This window comes from Aedes aegypti, chromosome 2, assembly GCF_002204515.2.
Source record: "Aedes aegypti strain LVP_AGWG chromosome 2, AaegL5.0 Primary Assembly, whole genome shotgun sequence".
Lineage (NCBI taxonomy): Eukaryota > Metazoa > Arthropoda > Insecta > Diptera > Culicidae > Aedes > Aedes aegypti.
In genome coordinates, this window is record NC_035108.1 from 180,306,184 (window position 1) to 180,329,556 (window position 23,373).

General features: G+C 37.5%; 1 protein-coding gene across 1 annotated transcript in view; it reads left to right on the forward strand.

The window, feature by feature from the left end:
- The first annotated feature begins 1,759 nt into the window (after positions 1-1,759).
- The window catches only part of LOC5577314 (LIM/homeobox protein Awh), a 128,602-nt gene continuing 106,988 nt past the window's right edge, over positions 1,760-23,373 (forward strand). Inside the window, exon 1 of the mRNA XM_021843325.1 lies at positions 1,760-2,274. Within this exon, the coding sequence (XP_021699017.1) occupies positions 2,269-2,274 (6 nt within the window). The 5' untranslated portion in view covers positions 1,760-2,268. The remainder of the gene's footprint in view (positions 2,275-23,373) is intronic.

Genomic DNA, 23,373 nt, shown 5'->3' on the forward strand with positions numbered 1-23,373 from the left:
AAAACTTCACTTGCTTGTACCAATAGTTGCGGTAAAGCGTTCCTTTAGTGGAGGATCCCACAAGAAAACAACGGATACCGCAACTATAGGAACACAAATTAAAAATATACCGCAACTAAAGGAACAGTGTACCAATAGTGGAGGTATTATTTTTCACTGACATGTCGTGGATTACTGCGATGAAATCATTTTTCTCATTAAGTCAAAGATCGTTACTTCCCGTTACAACATTAACATGTACATTAATTGCGCATCATGAGTTTGGGCGTTTAAATTAGGTTCAATCGTGCTTAGTACCTCCACTATTGGTACATCCACCCTATAACGTTTCCAAAAGCATTTTGACAAGTTTGTCGGTGCGAATCGATAGAGGATTGAGCAACGCATAAATGTAAACAGACAAACACGGAATTTTTCAGCTGATGTGCTAGCAAATTCCAAAAGAAGCGCGACATCGGCTTAGACTGACGAGAATACGTAAGTTCCCATATGTGTTATGGCTGTTAATCTAGAAATATAAGTTCTTCATAATTTTTCCTAGTATCCATAATTTAACGATTCAGAGGTCAGATATTCGTTTCCAAGAATGATGTAATGCCAACGACTAATAAAAAATACGCTTGCAGCCAAAGTTTATCTTAACTGTCGATCAATGGTTCCTAAAGTGTTAGTTTCTACCACCCCAAAACAGTAATTTACAAACTTACTAATCTTTGAAGATCAAATACAGTAATTAAAATCAACGTATCATTCTCCTAACGAGCCTTTGAGCAAGAAAACTAGTAAAGCCCAATTATAAAACGAACGAAAAACAATCGCCTTTTTTAACGATTCCGGGGTGTCTAATTGAAATCAAAAAGACATCTAGCAGCAAACAGCCTGGACGCATTAGCACATTGTGTCCGTTTTGTTTCGCCAAGCTTTATGGTAAATCATAAAAATCATCAACCTTTTCTTATAGCGCCATCCGGCTAACGACGACCAAAAGCATCCGGGATGATTTATTGGACAGTTTGCGCAGGTTGGTAACAAGGCTTGTGATATCAATCGGCCGAGAGATTTTCCTCCATAATTTTCCAGACCCTTGCTTGGTGCTTTAAGTATAGCGCGAAAAGATTCATGCAAGCAATAAAAATCTTTAATATGAAATTAAATTTCTGGATTTTGCCGAGTACTGCTCTCTAGTTCTATTTAAACATGCTTGTTATGGAAGTACAATCATCACACTAAATAGAGAAATAACATTTTTCAACCCCTGTGCGTCCCAGAAGAGATAAACATCTAAATAGCAGATGTGCGGAGGCTTTTAATGGGAGAAGAATTGTGCAAACACGTGGTAGGCGGAGCCTGCCTAGTTTCCATGACGCCTTGCTATGTACAAAACGTTCTCTATGAGCATCATATATCCACAAAGAGAGCAAAGGGAGAGAGATGGTAGTAGTTTAAAAAAGCTTCAAAACAGCAAGAGAGTACGATAAAAATCCTCTCCTGAAACAAAGAGCAGAGCATAAAAAAGAAACAAACAAATCCATAGAAAGTCTCATACAAAATAATAAAGAGAACCAACAAACAAAATATACGGCCACATAGACATACTCGATGCCAGCTGATCTTTGGCATGTCATATCCATGGCGCTATACTTACATCTCGCATGGGATAAGGAACCGCAAGATCACACGGAACCTTGAGAGCGGTCTTGTGTTTGCACCCGGCTCATAACAGATCGATAAAAGTGGCTGGAGCAAATGAGAGAAAATCTTTCAATACAATTGCGACGGGTAACAGTCCCGAACGAATAACGGTCGCGATTAGACGTGTAGGTTTTTCTCACACCGAAAAGCTCTCGAAAACAGTTTGTCGTGTGCTTTACGTATGGCCAGCTAGACATGCTCTATTGGTTGGGTCTTCTTTATCGACGTAGTTGAACCAAAAGGGAAAAAAAATCTCATGTATGTGTCTTATAAAAAATAATATGTTCGGAATTGTGAGCTCGTTTCGTTAGAGCAATTTGTAATGAAAACCATGAAAATTCATTGGATAGTTAAAAATATGATTACAACTGTGAGAAGGAATAAATTCATGGATATATGTTGAAAACAAAATGATCAATTATTTGTGGAACGTGGCACAATAAACAAATACATAACAATCATATTGCATGTGAGAATAGTTACGACAGGAATCAAATTCATCAATGGTGCAAAGCTAGATGAAGAACACACAGTTGATGGAATTGCATCAGTGCGAAAGTGGCTGTGAAATTGAACATGAAGGTAGGTTGATCATGCCGACGGTATTGAAAACTAATATAGTTGAGTGTGAGATACAAACTTTTTGATTATCATAGTGTTGAGAACAAATAGAAAATTGATTATTTGAAGCTAAAGGAATAGGATTACATATTGAGCAATAATTTATATAACGACTACAAGCCCGATTAAACGTCAGCAATCAATCTCTTATTTGTCAGTCAAATGCTCTTTAAATTTGCACGATCATGTAGAATTCAAGCATCTTTAAATGGAAATTAAACGTGATGCTGTAATAATTGATTAATTTGATTTATTTTTTCTGTATTCCTGAGTTTACATACTGAAATTTGAATATATTTTTCTCTGTGTATGTATATTCATTTAATTTGGCTATATTATATAACCATTGTTTAACAATTGTGAGAAATGCAATTTCGCTAATACCAATACGAATTCAAGACTTGTTCGGATTTTTTCTTTATCTTCGCATTCAGAGATAACGTATCTTAGCATTAACTTTACTGCCTAAATCTGACGAAGTGACATAAGTGACATTTCAGTACTCGACGTATTTTGCTAGGTACAGTAGGGTGTGGCTTATTGTTCGAATGTTTCCAAAACCAATAATTCGTGTGCTCTTCTGAATTCAAATAACATAAAAAACTCAAATTTTGAGTAAAAAATATTCAGCACAAGCGACCTGAAGGTGAATTTTCAAGATATGAAATATGACCTTGAGTGAAGTTGTCATAACTTTGTAATTTTCTAACAAATTTTGAAGCTCTTAGTCTCATTCTCTTCAAAATTAAATTTATAAAATGTTTGTTTAATATAGAAACTTGTCTAAAATAAAAAAAAGTCTTAGCTCAAAACATTTTTCATTAATTTTTTCATCTTTTTGCTAACAAAATCGTTATTGTTTGACCATAACTTCATAATAACTCATTCGGTTCCATATATTTTTACAAAATATTTTTCATATAAAAAAATTATGAAAAATTGCTTCTAAGACCTTTTAACAAATGAGATAAAACAGTTTCAGCTGGTTTAAACTGACAAAAATTTGAAAAAATGTAGTAATTTCAATTGAAAATTCAATTTTTTTGGCAGTTTTCGTTAAGGGTTTATGGGGGAGGGGGGATGTGGGATTTCTTACGCGCCAAACTTTTTTTTTTAATTTTCATACAAAAAAAAATCTTATCATGGGGGGAAAGGAGTGGAAAAATCCCGAAAATTTCCATACGTAATTAATGAAATACCCCTAAACAACTAAGTCAAATTGGTTTGTTGCACCACAGAAATCAGTAAAGTATTCATGAAGTTATGGGCAAACAAAGATGATTTTTTTTAGTAAAAAGTAGAAAAATTTGGAGACTTTTAACTGAAATTAGTTTTGATTTTAGACAAATGTGATTTTCTACTAACTTTCTGTAAATTTAATTTTGAAGATAATGATGCTAAGAGCTTCGAAATTGATTAGGAAACAACAAAGTTATGAAGGCTTCACTGAAGGTTATACTTCATTATTTGAAAATTCATCTTCAAGTCGCTTGCGCCACCTCTAAATCTTAATATATCAACATTTGAGGTTTCTCTTTTTATGTGATTGGAATTCAGGGAAGCTCACGAATTTTGGTTTTAAGAGCTTTCAGAAAATTAGCCGCACCCTAATGTACAGTATCAGATATAATAAATGAACCAAATTCATTTTCTCTTATAAAGTGGTCAACTTCAGAGAGCAACTTTGGAGTCTATCGACTTGAAATAATTTTGACAGAGAATTTACATATATGCTTATTATCACACAATTTTAAATTTCAGTACCGGTTAAAAAATTAAGCACCAGGTTAAATCGCTCAAAACAATAGTAGTTTTAAGAACTTAAATATCTGCTGTATTTTGAGTTCCATAAATTTTCTTTACTCATCGTTTCAACGATTTTCAGCAAAGCTACGATGTATACACAATCCAGTTATTTACAAAATTGTTGCTGAGTTTGAGTCAATTAATTTCTTAGTTATTTGGGTCTGATTTGCATCATATTTAAGGAATTCAGGTTTGATTTATTTCATTTTCATGTGATTCCGGTCTGATTTACACCCGATTCTGTTTTTGGACGGGGGATGCGTACCGTGCAAAAAAAGATTTCAGTTCAAAATTTCAAAAACCGTACAAAAAAAGTAACACCATTTCTCGACGTTTCATGCAAAAATAAGGTTTTGGCGGAAAAAAATGTATGAAAACTTTTTTTTGCACGGCCGTGTAAAAAAAAATCCGTGCAAAAACAGAATCGGATGTACTTCATTTCAAGTAATGAAGTTAAGTTTTAATATTTGTACAATTGATTTAGGTCTGATGCTTTTAACTTTCAAATGAATTAGGTTGAAATCTCTTTATAATCAAGACTGTTTCACTTTATATTCAAATGTTTCAGGTCTGTTTTATGAACTTCATTTTCAAGTTTAAAAGGTCTGATTTTTGTTTAACTGCATTTTCTAGTGATTCATGTTTTCCAAGCAGTTTGAGACTGATTCACTTATTTTTCTAATAATTCTGGTCAGATGCAATTCATGTTTCATAATTTAGTTTAGGTGTTTCAGGTCTGACATCAAGAGTTTCAGGTCTGATTAACTGGACAACTGGATAACTGGACACTGGATAACTTCGTAATCCAGTGATTCAATCATGATTCACTTTAGTTCCTAGCGATTCAAGTCTTAATCATTGGATATTGAAGACTCCAATTTTCTATCTCTGGATCAGATTCGCTTGGAATCCTTAATTTTATTTGTTTACTAGCGGCACCAAGCGATTTTTTCAATCAAAAGGTCTGCTTTCTGCATGTCTTTGATTTCCTGAGCAACTTTGCCGTTGCTTGAGTTTTCTATCTCACGTGGATCACATTAAGAACTTGCTTAAAATGCTCATGTTTATATACTTACTAGCGTCACCTAGTGGCAACACCAAACTGTCAGTTTTCCGAATGTCCTTGACATCAAAACAACTTTGTTGAAGACTTGAACTTTCTATCTCATCTGATTCATAAGTTATATGCTAAATTTATATGTTCACAAGCTCCACCTAACAGTAAAATGTAGAACCAACTTGTTCACCTTCCGTATGTCCTTGATCTTCTGAACAATTTTACCGAAGACTCGAAAGATCTCATGTGAATCACACGATAGAACTTAATTAAAATGCTCAATTTTACATGCTGCTCAATTTTGGTGCTAGTGAGACCACCTAGTAGCAAAATTGCGAACCAAACGGTTCGCCTTTCGGATGTCCTTGATCTGCTGCACAACTTTCAGCAAAGTTGATCGCTTCTTTGCAAATCATAAGGATCTCAAGATATAGCTCACGTGTCTTTGTGGAGTAACTTTATTACAAAAAATAGGTAAGTCTGAAATTTCTAACTAAAAACAATTAGACTTTGCTCTTTCATTTGCGACCAAAATCAAAATAATCAGTCGGGGGGTCCAGAACATTTTTTTTATATTGTGTGAAGTATTCATGGATATGTGTTTTTGTACCGACACACTTTGCGTTGAACATAGATACGGGACAAACTGCAAGATCAAACCATTTGAACACTTTGGCTTGGAAGTTAAAGTTGTTCTTGCTCAAAAGAGCTGTAATAAGCATATATGACATATGATATACGCATAATTGCAAAACTGTCTCAAACGTCATTTTAGTTATTGTCCACGAAAAACCATGAAAATTGTACTTAAAATGATGTAAGAAGTTATTAGGAAATATTTTTAATAGGTGAAGATGCATCGATATCAAACCTCGAATTTTCAAGAGCTTGTTTGTAGATTTGTATCTTGAGAACCTGACAACCTTTTGCGTTGAACATTTTATTTATTAGTCGCCACCAGCGAGTGACCAGTTAGTTACCGGTTGTCTGCTTCTCTAGACTTGTGCTTTTTAAAATTCGAGGTTTGGCTTCTATGTATATTCACCCTTAAAACCATTGATAACCGAGTGTGTAGCTCGTTGTTATTAAGCAGATAAACGGACCAAAATAAAAACTATCACCGCTGGGAGACAGAGGAGGATCTTTTCTTCGTCGTAGTATTGTGAAATAAAGTGTAAATCCATTCGTTTGCTCAGTAATAACAACCTATGGCTTTTAGGACGAGATCATAAATTATGCGAGATTTCTTTTTTTACTCGTTTACCATCCCCTGTACACAAATTATGTCATGCTAAATTTCAATCTTTTCGAACCCCTCCCCCCCTTTGTCACACTTTCTGTATGAGTCCTCCGATAATTTTGTAAGGCTTGTCACGCATGTCTTAACCACCTCCCCCCCCCCCCCCTTGGAGCGTGACGTAATTTGTGCATGACCCCTAGATAAAAAGTGACTTATCCGCCTTTCAAACAACACAATTTCAGTTATTCGAATTAATTAGTAGAGGGCTTCGCATGTGATAAACCTTGTTATAAGGCATATAATATACTTGCCCCATGGTGCTGAAAAATACGCTAATTTGGATGGTATTTGAGAAGTTTCAAATCTTATATTTTTATGTTATTTTCTTAATGGCACAGTGCTTATAAAAAGATTAGAAACTAACATCATGAGGCTAAAATGGGTTTGGGATTTTTGTACTTGTTTGCAGTACTATAACCCCATATTAACCCCTCTATCGGCAGCTTCATTTTTTCAAAATATTCAAATCACGATAACTTTTTTGTTTCTCAATATTTTTGAAAAAAAATTTCCACAACTTCTCAAAAAACTCTCTTATTTTCAGAATCTGTATCGGTTTTGAGCATTGGTCATCTATATTCGGAGATATTCCAAAATTCCTTGGGGGACCGACGCATAGCCATAACTCTCGTAATTATCTCTGGCTACAGATTTTTCTCATATTTGGTTATTCGCTTTTCAAAACTAAACTTTGATGAAAGTCTATTGTGAAGAAATTAAACAAATCGGTGTAACTGTTTTTGAGCAATGAGCTATTATGTTTTTGGTACCACTCAAGCCGTAACGAGAAAACTTGAAAACTTCTTAAAACATCATATTGAAATTTTATATAGGAAGTGTCGGTCTCCCAAGGAACACATAAATATTTTTAAAACCAGTTGATCAATGGTCAATACCGACATAGATTCCACAAGTAGAAGAGTTTTTTGAGAAGTTGTGAAAAAAAGGGGGAAAATATAGAGAAACAAAAAAGTTATCGCGATTCAAATATATTTTTGCGCTGAAAAAACGAAGCTGCGGTAGAGGGGTTAAGCTAAATAATAGCAAACAAACTCATGAATATCTCTTCTGCTATCTGTCGAATTGAATTTCTCTCTTCAGTAAATTTCTTTATTATGGTTTTTTTGGTGAGCTTTTACAATGGGATAATAAGTTTGTACTTACATTACAGTACAAGCGTGTTTGCAACATACCTCAAAATTTCTTCATAGTAATTTCCATATAAACCTACATTGTCTTTGGGCCACCTTAAATCACCACCTAGAAAGCTGCGAATTTCACAGAACACTATTTTTATAGTAAAGATAGTAAGGAACATATGTGCTATTGAATTCTCAAACATTTTTTAGTTTTGAACCGCCCTAATGTACATAAACACATAAATAGGCAAATTCAAACATATGTGCAAGTCTCTCGAAATCAAACAAAAAAAATTATTCTGGACCCCCCGACCGATTATTTTGGTTTTACCAGCAAATGAACGCGAGAAACCTAGACTTTATTGTAAAGAAGTTTCAGACTTACCTATTTTTTTTTGACGTTGGATAACGTCTTACGGCAACATATGGGGGTACAATTCAGAAAAACGAAAAATTGAGCATGTAACGAAAAATGGTCAGGTTTTGACCGCTAATAACTCAGTCATTTATCGATAGATTTTCAATATTTATCCATGAATCGATTGGAAATTTATCTACGCGTCGATTCAAATGGAGGACACTATTGATTATTAGCAACAAACTATTGAAATATCGTAAAACGTTGACCCCTTTCTTATCTAACCAATCACGTTCAAGCACATTTTTCGGTTCCGCTTCCCACTATAAAAGCGCATCGGTCCTGCTTCTTCCCTCAGTCTTCTTTTTGCGGTCGGACTGTTCACACGGTCGGGCGAGTCATTTTCGCTTTGCGTTTGCCCCCGCCGTCACAGTTCAATTTGTGTCGTCGGAAGAGGAAGACGCAAGGTTGATTTGCGGCGGCGATGACGATGGCTTGGGCGCTTCTCCTAGCAGCGAACTACTGCCGCTCGGAAAAGCGTCCAAGCCGTCGTCATCGCCGCCGCAAATTTATCCGCGCTTGCAGATTTCGACTTTGAATTCAGCATCGGTGGTCAAGAAGCAAGCCCGCTAGGAACGAAATACCACAGGCCCTCTGAGTTGCTGATCCGAGGAGCTGCTTCTAATCGAGCGTCGGACTTGTGAAATCGCTCAAGATTTTAAAAGTGAGCATCGTTTGCAGATTTCGACTTATGCCCGGTAATCAATAATCCGTTGCTCTTGTGCGCCATCCACGTCACGTCATTTAGCTGGTTCGTCGTATAAGCAAATCGGCGCTTTTCAGGGCCATCAAATGTGTTGAAAAGAGTTGAAAGAATAATATTTTCGACCTTATTACATCTTATATTTCTCAATCAATCTCACAGCTTCATACAAAATTTAATTTGTCAGGAATAATTGATGGCACGAAAATTTGATACTGTATTCGTGGACGCTGCTGCAGTGCCGTCACAACATTTCACAACGATTGTAAAATAGAGTGGCATTTCCAACAGCTTCTTAGACTTGCCATTTTATGAGAACATATGTAACAAAATTGCGACATATTTAGAATGCTTCTGAAAAGAAATTCTCATTGAACAATTTTCATCATATTGGCACCCATGGATCAGAAATTTTCCTTCATACAAAAGAAAACTATTGATTATCAATAGCTAAACATTGAATATTAGAAATTTTTCTACGAATCGACTCCAATAAATAAAACTATTGATTTTCATGAATTAACTATTGAAATTTTTTTCTTGTGTATTCCTAGCACAGACATCATTGCTCGATATCTTAGCTACTTTCGTCATGCAAAGGGAAACGCCCCTTTCGGCCTTCTTCTTACTCCTCTTTATTCTATCGTGTTCAGTCGAAGCCAACCAACCTTCAATGAGCCCCGCGCACATCAGTCAATCGTCGACCAGCAACCGGAGAAGGACTCCTATCGGAATAAATTTTACACATTCGTCGCTGCCGCTGCTTCTGCTCTTGTTTATTCCCAACCCAAGCTAAATGCTGCGGGTTCCGTGAAATCGCTCATCATGGCCATGGGCATCCAGCTAGACCATCAAATTCGTGGAGATCTCGTCTAGAAACCTTGAAAATTGCCGTCGGATGAGTGAGCAAACCAACGAAAACAACGAAGCACAAAATTACCGACCGCATTTCGATTTAATCGTCTTCGGTAATCTTTTGCTGTGTTTCTGTCTAACAATGGATTGACAACCCAGTTCGATCGACGGTGACTAGCCCCAACCGTCCTTTTCAGGACGACCATTTCATTTTGAAAGAGTTGTGAGAATTTTCTACCGTGAAGAGTGACATTACTGGTGATTGGATGTGATTGATTCAGATTTTGGTCAGTAATTTGCATGCAATCATTTATCACGGCAAAATAATGCTTCTCGAGAATCACAGTGTCAAGAAATAAAATTCCCATTGTGCGCGCGAGGTCAGGTTTGCCTCGCATTTAGTGATGATTGAATGGTGCCGTTATCGTCGTCGCATGCTAGAGCGATCAGTATCAACTTGACGAACAAAGAACTAAAACTTATCAGCAACAGCTTTGTTGACCTTTTGATTTGGTAAGAAATTGTCGAATCGAAATACACACACAGAGAAGATTGCAAAAATGCTACCACCGCCCGACCCGTGCGACGGGAACCTAGATAATACTTTGTTTGCCATTCATCTCCGTTGAAAACTTATCATTCGAAATTACAATTGATAACTAAATAAATTAATTAATCAATTGTGGCCCTGTAAAGGGTTGTTGTTTGAAATTGTGCTTGAATGCAATTTAAGCGCGTTCGCCACGGATACGACGAGCCAGCTGGATGTACTTCTTCATGATGGTGACACGCTTGGCGTGGATCGCGTACAGGTTGGTATCCTCAAACAAACCGACCAGTTAGGCCACGCTCGTTTCCTGCAGGGCCATGATGGCCGAGCTCTAGAATCGCAGATCGGTCTTGATCAAGAAATCCTGCGCGATTTCACGGCCAGGCGCTGGATTGGCAACTTGCGGATCAGCTGTACCGCACACGATCCGCAAACTCTGCACCAGTTATAACGCAGTTATAACGCTGCCGAGATCACTACAATGAATTGTCTGGCACTACTGGTTTGTCTTTACATTTCCCCGGATACAACAAAGAAGCGGAAGAAGTTCTTCATGGCGCGGAACTTGTTCAAGTATCAAAAGGAGACTGCCAATCATCGTGACAGGAAACTTCAACATCGATTTGAGCAAAGAGGAGAACATGGGGTTAGCGGACTTGATAGACAAGTACTTAAACCTCAAACTGGCTTCGGAACGCACTAAAGCAACCAAACTTAGTGGATCATGCGTGGAACTATCGTTCAACCGGAATATTTGTCTGGAGAGCAAAAATTACCGCTCATGCTTCATATACCATCGACCGGTTCACACAATGTCCATAATAGGTCAGATTTGACATGCAACAAATAGTGTGAAAAATGATTAGATGTTTATCAGTATCAGCACTAATTTTGACCTACAAGAATTCTGTGACCATTTTCGGATTTTGATACAAAGTAGACCAAAATCGTATGAAAGGGTCGAAAACCAGTGTTGGGTCGAAAATTGGTGCTCTTCCCCTAGAAATCTTTCATAAGTTCGTGACGGTCTCAAGCCGCGAAATAGAAAAAGCTAACGTTATCCAACGTTAACTTGGCGGTCGTATCTTGGAAACAACCTCTTACTTTTTTTTTTGTAATAAACTTGTTCTACGAAACACACCGTGAGCTATTTGAATGTTTCATCCTACCTGTGCGTTCTTGTCACCAAGAACGATTTTCACATCACGCAGCGAGCATCCGTTGTATATCTGCTCCAGCTGCGCGTGAAACGTCTCCTGCTCGTCGTCGTGTCACCCTTTGTGTGGATAGTGTACGTTGATAAAGCAGTAGTTGAAGAATCGGACAGAGTTGCACAATATCAGTCATATCAGCTGATAGCTGATGGACTAAAAATATCAGTATCACTTGCGAGCTATTAATATCACTTTGATTCGACAACCAACACCAGTGATCACGTGGTAGTTATCCAAGCTATTAATGTTTTTAGTAGAGTGTCCATCCCGGGACATCCCGGGACAAGAAATCCCGGGATTTGACAAATTTCGTGATTTCCCGTTTCCCGGGATTTTATTTCTGACATCCCGGGAATCCCGGGATTTCCGAAATGTACGTAGAATTTGATGAAAACCACTAAATTTCAGTGAAAAACAATGTCATTTTTCCTTACTATCAACCTTATTTGATAAAGTAGTAAAGCATAATGGGAAAGAGAATAAACGAACAATTATTTTCATGAAAAGATCAATTTACCAACTGGTCAGTGTTCAGACAGACCGGACTAAATGATATTTTGGCCTTGTAAAGATATGCCAGGAACTCCGCCGATTCTGATTTTCCCGATGCTATTTTGATACATAGAGTAAAGTGGGGCAAAAGTTCGAGTGGGGCAAGAGTTTCTTTTTAAGATTTCTAGCTCAAATCAAAACAAAACTTAGAAATGTCATGGTGGTTCGAATGCTATTCAAGTAAGAGACTTTCACTCCAAATATCATAAAAATCGATTAAGATTTGGAAAAGTTATGGCTATTTGTTGTTTTTCGACGTAAATATTGTAATATTTGGTCAAACTTTCGATGCATGGAACCAAATGAAGATAAAATATTTTTCAATATTTTATGTAAGGGCGTTTCTAGGCCTATCATAAGGATGCTTTGACGTGTATTAGTTTTTCCATAAATAGTTGGAATCAATTTTTGGCCCATAGCGGGGCAAAAGTTCTAATCTGCGGGGCAAAAGTTCGACCCATGTATAAAACCACGGAAAATTTTTCAAATTTCCTTAAATCTACATACATCTTCGAATTTAGCGAAATTTGCCTGATCGTGCGAAAAATGTCACAAAAATTTTACATTTTCACTTAGTTTTGCGAAAAACTGCTATTTTTTGGGTGTATTACAATTAATCCTGTTTTGGGCATTTTTTTGATGAAAATTTAGTGTGTATTTTTCGGCAAACATAAGTTTACGGCTGGTATAAAGTATGCCTGGCATAAAAGTATTGATATTTTGTGTTTTAGCCAACAAACTTTTGCCCCACACTAGATTCGAACTTTTGCCCCACCGGTGGGGCAAAAGTTCGTTTAAGACAATCAATTTTGAAACTGTTATAACTAAAAATGGGTAAATATTTTCACACAAGTTCGTTCAGCAAAGTTATAGCCAATATGTTGAAGGTTCGCTGTATGGTATTTGTTTTGTTTCATCTGCTATTATTTTCCTGGAAACTTTGATTATACCACTAAGGTCGAACTTTTGCCCCACCTTACTCTATGTTTTGTCAAACATATAAGTTCCATTATTATAGCAAAAAATGCGAATATATTGTTATTCTGGACGCTTGGGGTACGTTTTCCTGAAATCATTTAAAAAAGCACTTGGTTCAGTCTGTCTGAACACCGACCAAGTAAGATATACATATTTTTATTTGTCTAGTTGCAAAGTTTTAATGCTTTTCTTTCCAACATTAGCCGTTTTTATAAGCCTATGCTGAGATAAAAAATTGGAAGTACACCTAAACCGCCGTTAATCGCATGTCAGTATCATCTGTAAGAAGTAGGCATTGCGAAAATTGACTGAGAAGTTTTTAATCTCGTTTTCCATACAAATATTAAAAAAATTCCGGGAGATTGGAACATGTTTCGATCTCAATGAAACTTTTCCAAATCTTTCCTAGAAAAATATAATGATGACCAAATAACGATTCATTTGTGTGTAACACGATTCGAAAATCTGCAGTGGTACTAACATGCGTTTACTTTTCATTATGGGACAATTCTTGGTGTTTTTCCTAATTTTACTGAACAAAAAGTGATTTCTCGTTAGTGCAGTTGAGAGATCATTAGAAGATATAATGAAAACTATAATGAAATATCAACTCAATATTGACCAAAATACAGATAGGACTGACTTGCGATTCACAGCAGTGAACTTCAGTCAATAATTTTCAGTAATTAACTTTTAGCATGATCTACAATACCTTCAATGATCTTTAATCGCTTCTTTTATTTTACAGTTTTTATGACTTTTCAAATGTTTGAAGCAAATTGCTTTAAAATTGTGACTTTTGTTTTGTTTTAATCATACTTCCATTCATATGTGTTATGAAGAATTTGAAAAAATCCATAGAAAATCCGTAATTATTCAAGCTAAGTTTTGATTTTTGTTAGATTATTTCATCAGAATAAGAAAGTCTTATCTGAAATGTGGTTTGCTATAATTAACATATTATTTTGAAAAGTTACATTATCTGTTTATTTTATTGAAAAAATATTTTATTGTTGAATTTGTACTTCTATTTTAATTGAAATGCTAGTTTTATTTAAAATTCCCGGGATTTCCCGGGACGAGCATAGATTTTTGTCCCGAATCCCGGGACGAGCAAATTGGCCGGGAAATGGACACTCTAGTTTTTAGTGACCAACATATAGTTTCAATTGGTCCACAGCACTGTAATAATGATCGTACTGATAAATTGCCATTTTCATTGCTTAATTTAAGACTAAAGATAATTCATCAGTGATATCCAGAGTCTATCGCCATCAATGCACGGATTATGGAGTATATAGCATGATGTTGATGTGATATAGAATCAGAATGATGTGAATTGTATCGCAGACAGACTGTAGGAATCAGCAAATTTTAAGCGTTGAAATTAACAGCGAGCAGTTCTGGTCTTTTATCCTCATCTTGCACATTCTTGCATTGATTGGTTGTCAACCGATAACGCGTTACCGCATCTTGCCCAACAGTCTGAAGCCAGTTCCTAGCTCATTTGTGGTACCATAGCTCAGGCCTCTCAATGCTCAGTTTTCCATACCTTCTGTCCAGTTCAACATAGATCCTGCAGCGCTACGATATCGAAGTTAAGAGGATATAGTTCGTCGTAAATAAACTTGTCGCAAGTTACGATATCAAGTGATTTGCAGTTCCAAGCTTCCAATCGTAGTCCTTATATCATCTCATGGGTCTTTGTCGATTGTTCTGGGTCGTATTTTCTCCTGTGTTATTCGCAATAAGGATTTCTACGTGTGGCTTATTGGGCTTACACCAACCCTCCTGTCTCGTCGGATCGCCATCGTGGCAGCTCTGTTTAACGTCCCATCTAACACTAGGAGGATCGCACTGATGGGACCACCATCTTGGATTTTGCTGTGCGCGATTCAGAATTTCTTAATCAGCCGCTGGGTACCAGAACAAACGCTGTTAGAGGCACAACTCCTGGTCCGTATCTCCTCAATCTAGCTGATGTCAGAAGGACAACAGTGCCAAGGTTGCACAACCAATTAAGTACACAATCCTTATCTGGCGGTCTTTGTCATCGCTTGACCCGTAAGGACTTGTGTGGACTAGAGCTTTATAGGACGCTCTTTTCAGCTTGTCCACTCACCATATCGCATCCCACAGGTTAAATTCCCACAAGTACTCAACTGTTCCTAATTGATATATCAAACTATAGTCTAAAAGCACTAAACATTTTCAATATTATAAAAAAAACCTATTCTAAATAGAACTTTAACAAAAATGAGTGAATCAAAATAGGTATTACACAATAATATCTGCCAATTTAATATACTTGCGATCATTTCTATGATTTAGTGGTATATTCGATTTCAATAAATCTCGGAAAAACGCACTGTCAAAGCATCCACAAATAAGCTTCCGTCGATTCCGTGGAGCGTTTCTCTCAATGTAGATTGCCATTTATCATACTTAAGCTTTAGATTTATCACGTCTACTAAACCAGATGGATGATGCGCCAAAATCTTCTATATTTGCTCGCAGGCAGCGGTCGAAACTTTTGACTTAATAGCTTCTTAATTATTTTCCTCACCATATAATCCGTAATAATAACAGTCATGCCGAAAAGCTTCGGTGGGTTGTTGAAACGTTGCTTCTTCTGCCGATGGCCACATAACCAGGTTTGTAATATGCTTCCATAGATGCAAGAGCCGTGCACACCGACTGTGATATGGATCGCGTTTGCTTATGCATACAGAAGAACACTGTTTTCACGGCTCATAACTCATTTTTGCAGTATAATGGTGTATAAGACATGAAATATGGCACAAGAATGCAATTTTTGGCCAAGAGCAATGTGTTAAAAATGATTCAACGAAGAAGATGAAATGGGTCGCATTCAACATATTGGCATGTTCTGATAAACGAGTTATCTTCAATAACTATGTTTAGCCTCATGCCATGGTGTTCAACATTCGTTTAGCCGAGCGAAAACAAGCAAATCGAAGTTTTTATCGAAATATGCTTAGGTCGTGGTTATTAGAGTGGTTCAAAAATCGTTTTTGCTCCACACCGCTCATTCGATTCAAGATCAAATTCTGAGTGCCCTCCCAAAATTTGAGCTCATTCGGATGAAAACTGAGATTGCACAAGCCCTTCAAAGTTTATATGGGAATTACTATGGGAAATGCAAGCAAATCTTTCAATCGGCCATACCGTTTGCCCATGTGCTCTTTGGGATTAGAGCTACATTGATAATGTAAGATACATTCATCAGCTACAACTTTGCCGAAGACCGTTTTCAAATCTGTCGTCTCAGTAATTAGTTATTGATTTACAGTCGAAGCTCGTTATAACGACAACTTTTATAACGACAAAACCTCTCTATAACGACATTTTTCGGTCTCATGAAAAATATTTCAATGTTATATCTTTTCTCTTTAACGACTTTTCTTTATTGCGACGGTTCCTTGCGATGTCGTTATAACGCGCTTCGACTGTATATCCAATCGCAAATTCTTCTACAGTACTCATTTATCTTTTGAACAGGCAACATTGCTGCATCTGGCGCGAAAGATAGCACACATAGATCATGGCTACTATGTTTTACTGCATATATCCAGTGATGCCTGCAGATCAGCCCAATTATTATAGTCAAAGCTTTACAACTCACTTAAAAATCAATAACTAATTACTGAGGCGTCCGATTTGAAAACGATCGTCGGCAAAGTTGTAGCTGATGAATGTATCTTACATTATCAATGTAGCTCTAATCCCAAAGAGCACATGGGCAAACGGTATGGCCGATTGAATGATTTGCTTGCATTTCCCATAGTAATTCTCATATAAACTTTGAAGGGTTTGTACAGTCTCAGTTTTCATCCGAATGAGCTCAAATTTTAGGAGGACACTCAGAATTTGATCTTGAATCGAATAAGCGGTGTGAAGCAAAAATGATTTTTTGAACCATCCTAGTGGTTATACTATGCCAAATCACTTTCATAAATGGATGATGTACAATACTTACACATACACTAAATAAGGGAAAAAACAGTAAGTTTTTGATCTGCATTTAAAGGTAATATGTACGATTTTTTACCTTTTACCTAAGAAAATATATGGCTCAAATGTTTGCCCCGTAGATTCGAACTTTTTCCCCACTATGAATCAAAAACGGTTTTGAAAATCTATGCAAAAATTAATACCTTCAAAGCATCTTTATGATAATCCTAACCGTGCCTTCAGAATAGAAGTCCCTTACTTCAATAGCATTCGAACCACCGAGAAATTAAAAAAAAAATGTTTTGCATCAGGCTAAAAATCTAAAAATAAAAAACTCTCAACCTAATCGAAGTTGGTTGGTTTGACTTTATTAACGAGATTTTTAGCCCTGGGCTAGTTCATCTCGGGACCAACGGCTTTACTTCCCTTCCGAAGGAAGTCGTCACTATAACTTTTTACGTCATAAGTGACTATGTCGGGGATGGGATTCGATCCCAGGTCCTCGGCGTGAGAGGCGAGTGTTCTAACCACTACACCAGGTCCGTCCCCCTAATCGAAGTTTTACCCCACTTTAATTCATGTTTCATTAAAATGACAATGATGATAAAAAATCCAGTACTCACAAAATAAGATAGAACAGTTTTTTTATTCGAACATTGTTTATTTGTTTAACTTGTTTGCTTTCCACTCAGATGACGACAATGCTCGTTCTACATCGACCAACTTCAAAGAACAGAAACGACTCATTCAGATCGTATTCTACGGCCTCGCTAGCCATAAAGTTATTAAATTATGACCCTTGACAAAATAATTAATATTTCAATGTGTTCTTAAGCTTACGGGAACCCGAATGAAATAGCCGCAGAGATGGTTCATAGTCGCCGCATCCATAGCTGAACTGTCCAACCCGGCAACCAAGTCCTTCGTGGAGCGTAGGAATTAAAGCGTGTGACGAGATTTTAGTGAAGCTCTAGACGAGCTCTCCCGTTGTTTTATGTAGGGGGAGATCCCCCAGTACCGGACACTTAAGCCACTAAATCCATAATTCGAAAAATATTGATTTTATGGGCTCGTGTTACCCATTTATGATAAATATTATCATTTTTATAGTGTACAAAAATAAATTTGAAAATATAAATATGAATTTTGATATTGCATTTTGATGATGAGTTTTAGTACCAAATTGATCGATCTCGAAAGGTGGCACCCAATACCGGACAAGATCTGGAAATGCCTCGAATTCTGTAAATTTGAACATCATCGAATGTGTACACTATAAGAATAGTTTATAATTACCAATTCAATGCATTTGCTATATTTATAAGAATAATTTGAGTTTTTCTTAGTTTGCAAGATGCCTATCTAAAACCTCTTTCATATATGATGAAAAATAGCACATTTTACGATGTTGTTCTGAATGTTCATTATTCTTAATTTTATTGCATATTTGATACCATGATCGACGGAACCCATGAAAAATGAAAGTATTCTGAGACACTGATGCAATAATTACAAAGATATCATATAAAAAATCAAGCTGTCCGAAACTGAGGGACAGGAGGTGCTCAACCAAATTTGTAATTTGTCCATATTTAGTTCAATTAAGGTACAAAATACATTCATACTATCAAATTAGGATTATGTTCGATCATGCTTGCGGAATCCAAAGTATTTTTTCATATTCAAAATATTTACTAAATTGGCTCAAAATTAAGTGGATACGTCAATTTTTTAAAGATCTTCGAACTTTTCTACTTTTTTAAAAAGGCATGCATATTGCAAGGATATGTTATTCTACGCAATCATTAGTCTACATAATAGCTTTCTTTTCTTCTAATACACCATCTTGATTGGACCATGATTTCTCAATGTTTCGGCTTTGTCCGGTATTGGGTGCTGTCCGGCACTGGGGGATCTCCCCCTACACTACCCGTCAAAAGTATGTTATCGTTTTATCGAGTAATGCAAAACCCGTTTTCAATATTGAAATACCCTGAAAAGCTTAGAATTACCAGGAAGTTTATATTAGTTATAGTGTTTAGTGATTCTAAACTTTCCGGGGATGTTACAGTATTCAAAACGAGTGTTTCAATACACGGTAAAGCAGATCCATACCATTGGCGGGTAGTGTACCTCTTCCCCTTCGGTTGCCGTTGCCGTTCTTCAAGGTCCCATGCCACGACTCGTGTGATTCAATCCGAACGATATTTTACTCACGGCTCCATCAACACCTGACAGTTTTGTGATCACATTTAGCGCAGGATTACTCGAAGGCAATTCTGCCGTTGATAGGGAACTGAATTGCTTATGTTATATCTACTTACCACCACGCGCCGTCTTCGTTCTTGTGCAAGTTGGAGCATTGTCAAGCGAGATGGTAGGTAATTAACGATCTTTCACGTCTTGACACAGCGGATCGTCGAACCGTCTCCTGGATGACCAATTAAAAAGAGAAGGAACTGCGAAACCTACCGCGCGGGAGTGAGAGTCCAAAAATATTGAGGTCATTTACTCGAACTTGAAACATCAAACCCCCATTCAACTGACACAATGTGCATGCAGAAAATGGTGGATGAATTTACCTAGAATAATTCAGAACTTTTCTCAACAACATACATATAGGAGAATTAACGTATACTCGGCAGCCTTAGCTGCGCTTCAATCGCAATTATCTCGGACATACGAAGTCAAATTAGGGTCTCAAGGACACGAGTGGAAGTTTTGTTAACCCCTACTTCCATGCAAAATTATTTTTATTATGGAAAACTTCTGCAATTATTACCAAAAGTTCATTTTGGGGTTTGCTGAGACCTTAGATATAATATACTGCGCTGAAAAAATGAATCTTAGTGAACAGCTCTGTTGGTTTAAAAGCATTGAATGTGTCATTCAATCATGCATCTATTCTGATTCCATCGTAGATATGATTACACGACAGTAAAATACAATCAATACATCGGTATTACTTTTGAATGTATTGAAATATACAAACCAGTACGAGAATACGGTCCTTGGTGATGCATTTGCATATGTTGAACAAATACTTTTATTTTGCACTGATTTATAAAAGTACGGAAATTCACCTATTATCAACCGATAGAGGTAATACGCTTAAATGAAGTTACATAAAATAAGGTGCTATTTGCCCAAAATCGAACTCTTTATGACCACATCAGATGTGTAATTCTACAGCTTATCGTTTTTTATTAAATCGAAAAATCTTTCGGTTACTTACTTTTCTCTTTGACCAATCCTCTGAAAACCCTTGGAAAATGATTGAAATTCGATGAGCTCAGAATACACAAAATTTCAAGTTTTTGACGTTGGATAACGTCTTACGGCAACATATGGGGGTACAATTCAGAAAAACGAAAAATTGAGCATGTAACGAAAAATGGTCAGGTTTTGACCGCTAATAACTCAGTCATTTATCGATAGATTTTCAATATTTATCCATGAATCGATTGGAAATTTATCTACGCGTCGATTCAAATGGAGGACACTATTGATTATTAGCAACAAACTATTGAAATATCGTAAAACGTTGACCCCTTTCTTATCTAACCAATCACGTTCAAGCACATTTTTCGGTTCCGCTTCCCACTATAAAAGCGCATCGGTCCTGCTTCTTCCCTCAGTCTTCTTTTTGCGGTCGGACTGTTCACACGGTCGGGCGAGTCATTTTCGCTTTGCGTTTGCCCCCGCCGTCACAGTTCAATTTGTGTCGTCGGAAGAGGAAGACGCAAGGTTGATTTGCGGCGGCGATGACGATGGCTTGGGCGCTTCTCCTAGCAGCGAACTACTGCCGCTCGGAAAAGCGTCCAAGCCGTCGTCATCGCCGCCGCAAATTTATCCGCGCTTGCAGATTTCGACTTTGAATTCAGCATCGGTGGTCAAGAAGCAAGCCCGCTAGGAACGAAATACCACAGGCCCTCTGAGTTGCTGATCCGAGGAGCTGCTTCTAATCGAGCGTCGGACTTGTGAAATCGCTCAAGATTTTAAAAGTGAGCATCGTTTGCAGATTTCGACTTATGCCCGGTAATCAATAATCCGTTGCTCTTGTGCGCCATCCACGTCACGTCATTTAGCTGGTTCGTCGTATAAGCAAATCGGCGCTTTTCAGGGCCATCAAATGTGTTGAAAAGAGTTGAAAGAATAATATTTTCGACCTTATTACATCTTATATTTCTCAATCAATCTCACAGCTTCATACAAAATTTAATTTGTCAGGAATAATTGATGGCACGAAAATTTGATACTGTATTCGTGGACGCTGCTGCAGTGCCGTCACAACATTTCACAACGATTGTAAAATAGAGTGGCATTTCCAACAGCTTCTTAGACTTGCCATTTTATGAGAACATATGTAACAAAATTGCGACATATTTAGAATGCTTCTGAAAAGAAATTCTCATTGAACAATTTTCATCATATTGGCACCCATGGATCAGAAATTTTCCTTCATACAAAAGAAAACTATTGATTATCAATAGCTAAACATTGAATATTAGAAATTTTTCTACGAATCGACTCCAATAAATAAAACTATTGATTTTCATGAATTAACTATTGAAATTTTTTTCTTGTGTATTCCTAGCACAGACATCATTGCTCGATATCTTAGCTACTTTCGTCATGCAAAGGGAAACGCCCCTTTCGGCCTTCTTCTTACTCCTCTTTATTCTATCGTGTTCAGTCGAAGCCAACCAACCTTCAATGAGCCCCGCGCACATCAGTCAATCGTCGACCAGCAACCGGAGAAGGACTCCTATCGGAATAAATTTTACACATTCGTCGCTGCCGCTGCTTCTGCTCTTGTTTATTCCCAACCCAAGCTAAATGCTGCGGGTTCCGTGAAATCGCTCATCATGGCCATGGGCATCCAGCTAGACCATCAAATTCGTGGAGATCTCGTCTAGAAACCTTGAAAATTGCCGTCGGATGAGTGAGCAAACCAACGAAAACAACGAAGCACAAAATTACCGACCGCATTTCGATTTAATCGTCTTCGGTAATCTTTTGCTGTGTTTCTGTCTAACAATGGATTGACAACCCAGTTCGATCGACGGTGACTAGCCCCAACCGTCCTTTTCAGGACGACCATTTCATTTTGAAAGAGTTGTGAGAATTTTCTACCGTGAAGAGTGACATTACTGGTGATTGGATGTGATTGATTCAGATTTTGGTCAGTAATTTGCATGCAATCATTTATCACGGCAAAATAATGCTTCTCGAGAATCACAGTGTCAAGAAATAAAATTCCCATTGTGCGCGCGAGGTCAGGTTTGCCTCGCATTTAGTGATGATTGAATGGTGCCGTTATCGTCGTCGCATGCTAGAGCGATCAGTATCAACTTGACGAACAAAGAACTAAAACTTATCAGCAACAGCTTTGTTGACCTTTTGATTTGGTAAGAAATTGTCGAATCGAAATACACACACAGAGAAGATTGCAAAAATGCTACCACCGCCCGACCCGTGCGACGGGAACCTAGATAATACTTTGTTTGCCATTCATCTCCGTTGAAAACTTATCATTCGAAATTACAATTGATAACTAAATAAATTAATTAATCAATTGTGGCCCTGTAAAGGGTTGTTGTTTGAAATTGTGCTTGAATGCAATTTAAGCGCGTTCGCCACGGATACGACGAGCCAGCTGGATGTACTTCTTCATGATGGTGACACGCTTGGCGTGGATCGCGTACAGGTTGGTATCCTCAAACAAACCGACCAGTTAGGCCACGCTCGTTTCCTGCAGGGCCATGATGGCCGAGCTCTAGAATCGCAGATCGGTCTTGATCAAGAAATCCTGCGCGATTTCACGGCCAGGCGCTGGATTGGCAACTTGCGGATCAGCTGTACCGCACACGATCCGCAAACTCTGCACCAGTTATAACGCAGTTATAACGCTGCCGAGATCACTACAATGAATTGTCTGGCACTACTGGTTTGTCTTTACATTTCCCCGGATACAACAAAGAAGCGGAAGAAGTTCTTCATGGCGCGGAACTTGTTCAAGTATCAAAAGGAGACTGCCAATCATCGTGACAGGAAACTTCAACATCGATTTGAGCAAAGAGGAGAACATGGGGTTAGCGGACTTGATAGACAAGTACTTAAACCTCAAACTGGCTTCGGAACGCACTAAAGCAACCAAACTTAGTGGATCATGCGTGGAACTATCGTTCAACCGGAATATTTGTCTGGAGAGCAAAAATTACCGCTCATGCTTCATATACCATCGACCGGTTCACACAATGTCCATAATAGGTCAGATTTGACATGCAACAAATAGTGTGAAAAATGATTAGATGTTTATCAGTATCAGCACTAATTTTGACCTACAAGAATTCTGTGACCATTTTCGGATTTTGATACAAAGTAGACCAAAATCGTATGAAAGGGTCGAAAACCAGTGTTGGGTCGAAAATTGGTGCTCTTCCCCTAGAAATCTTTCATAAGTTCGTGACGGTCTCAAGCCGCGAAATAGAAAAAGCTAACGTTATCCAA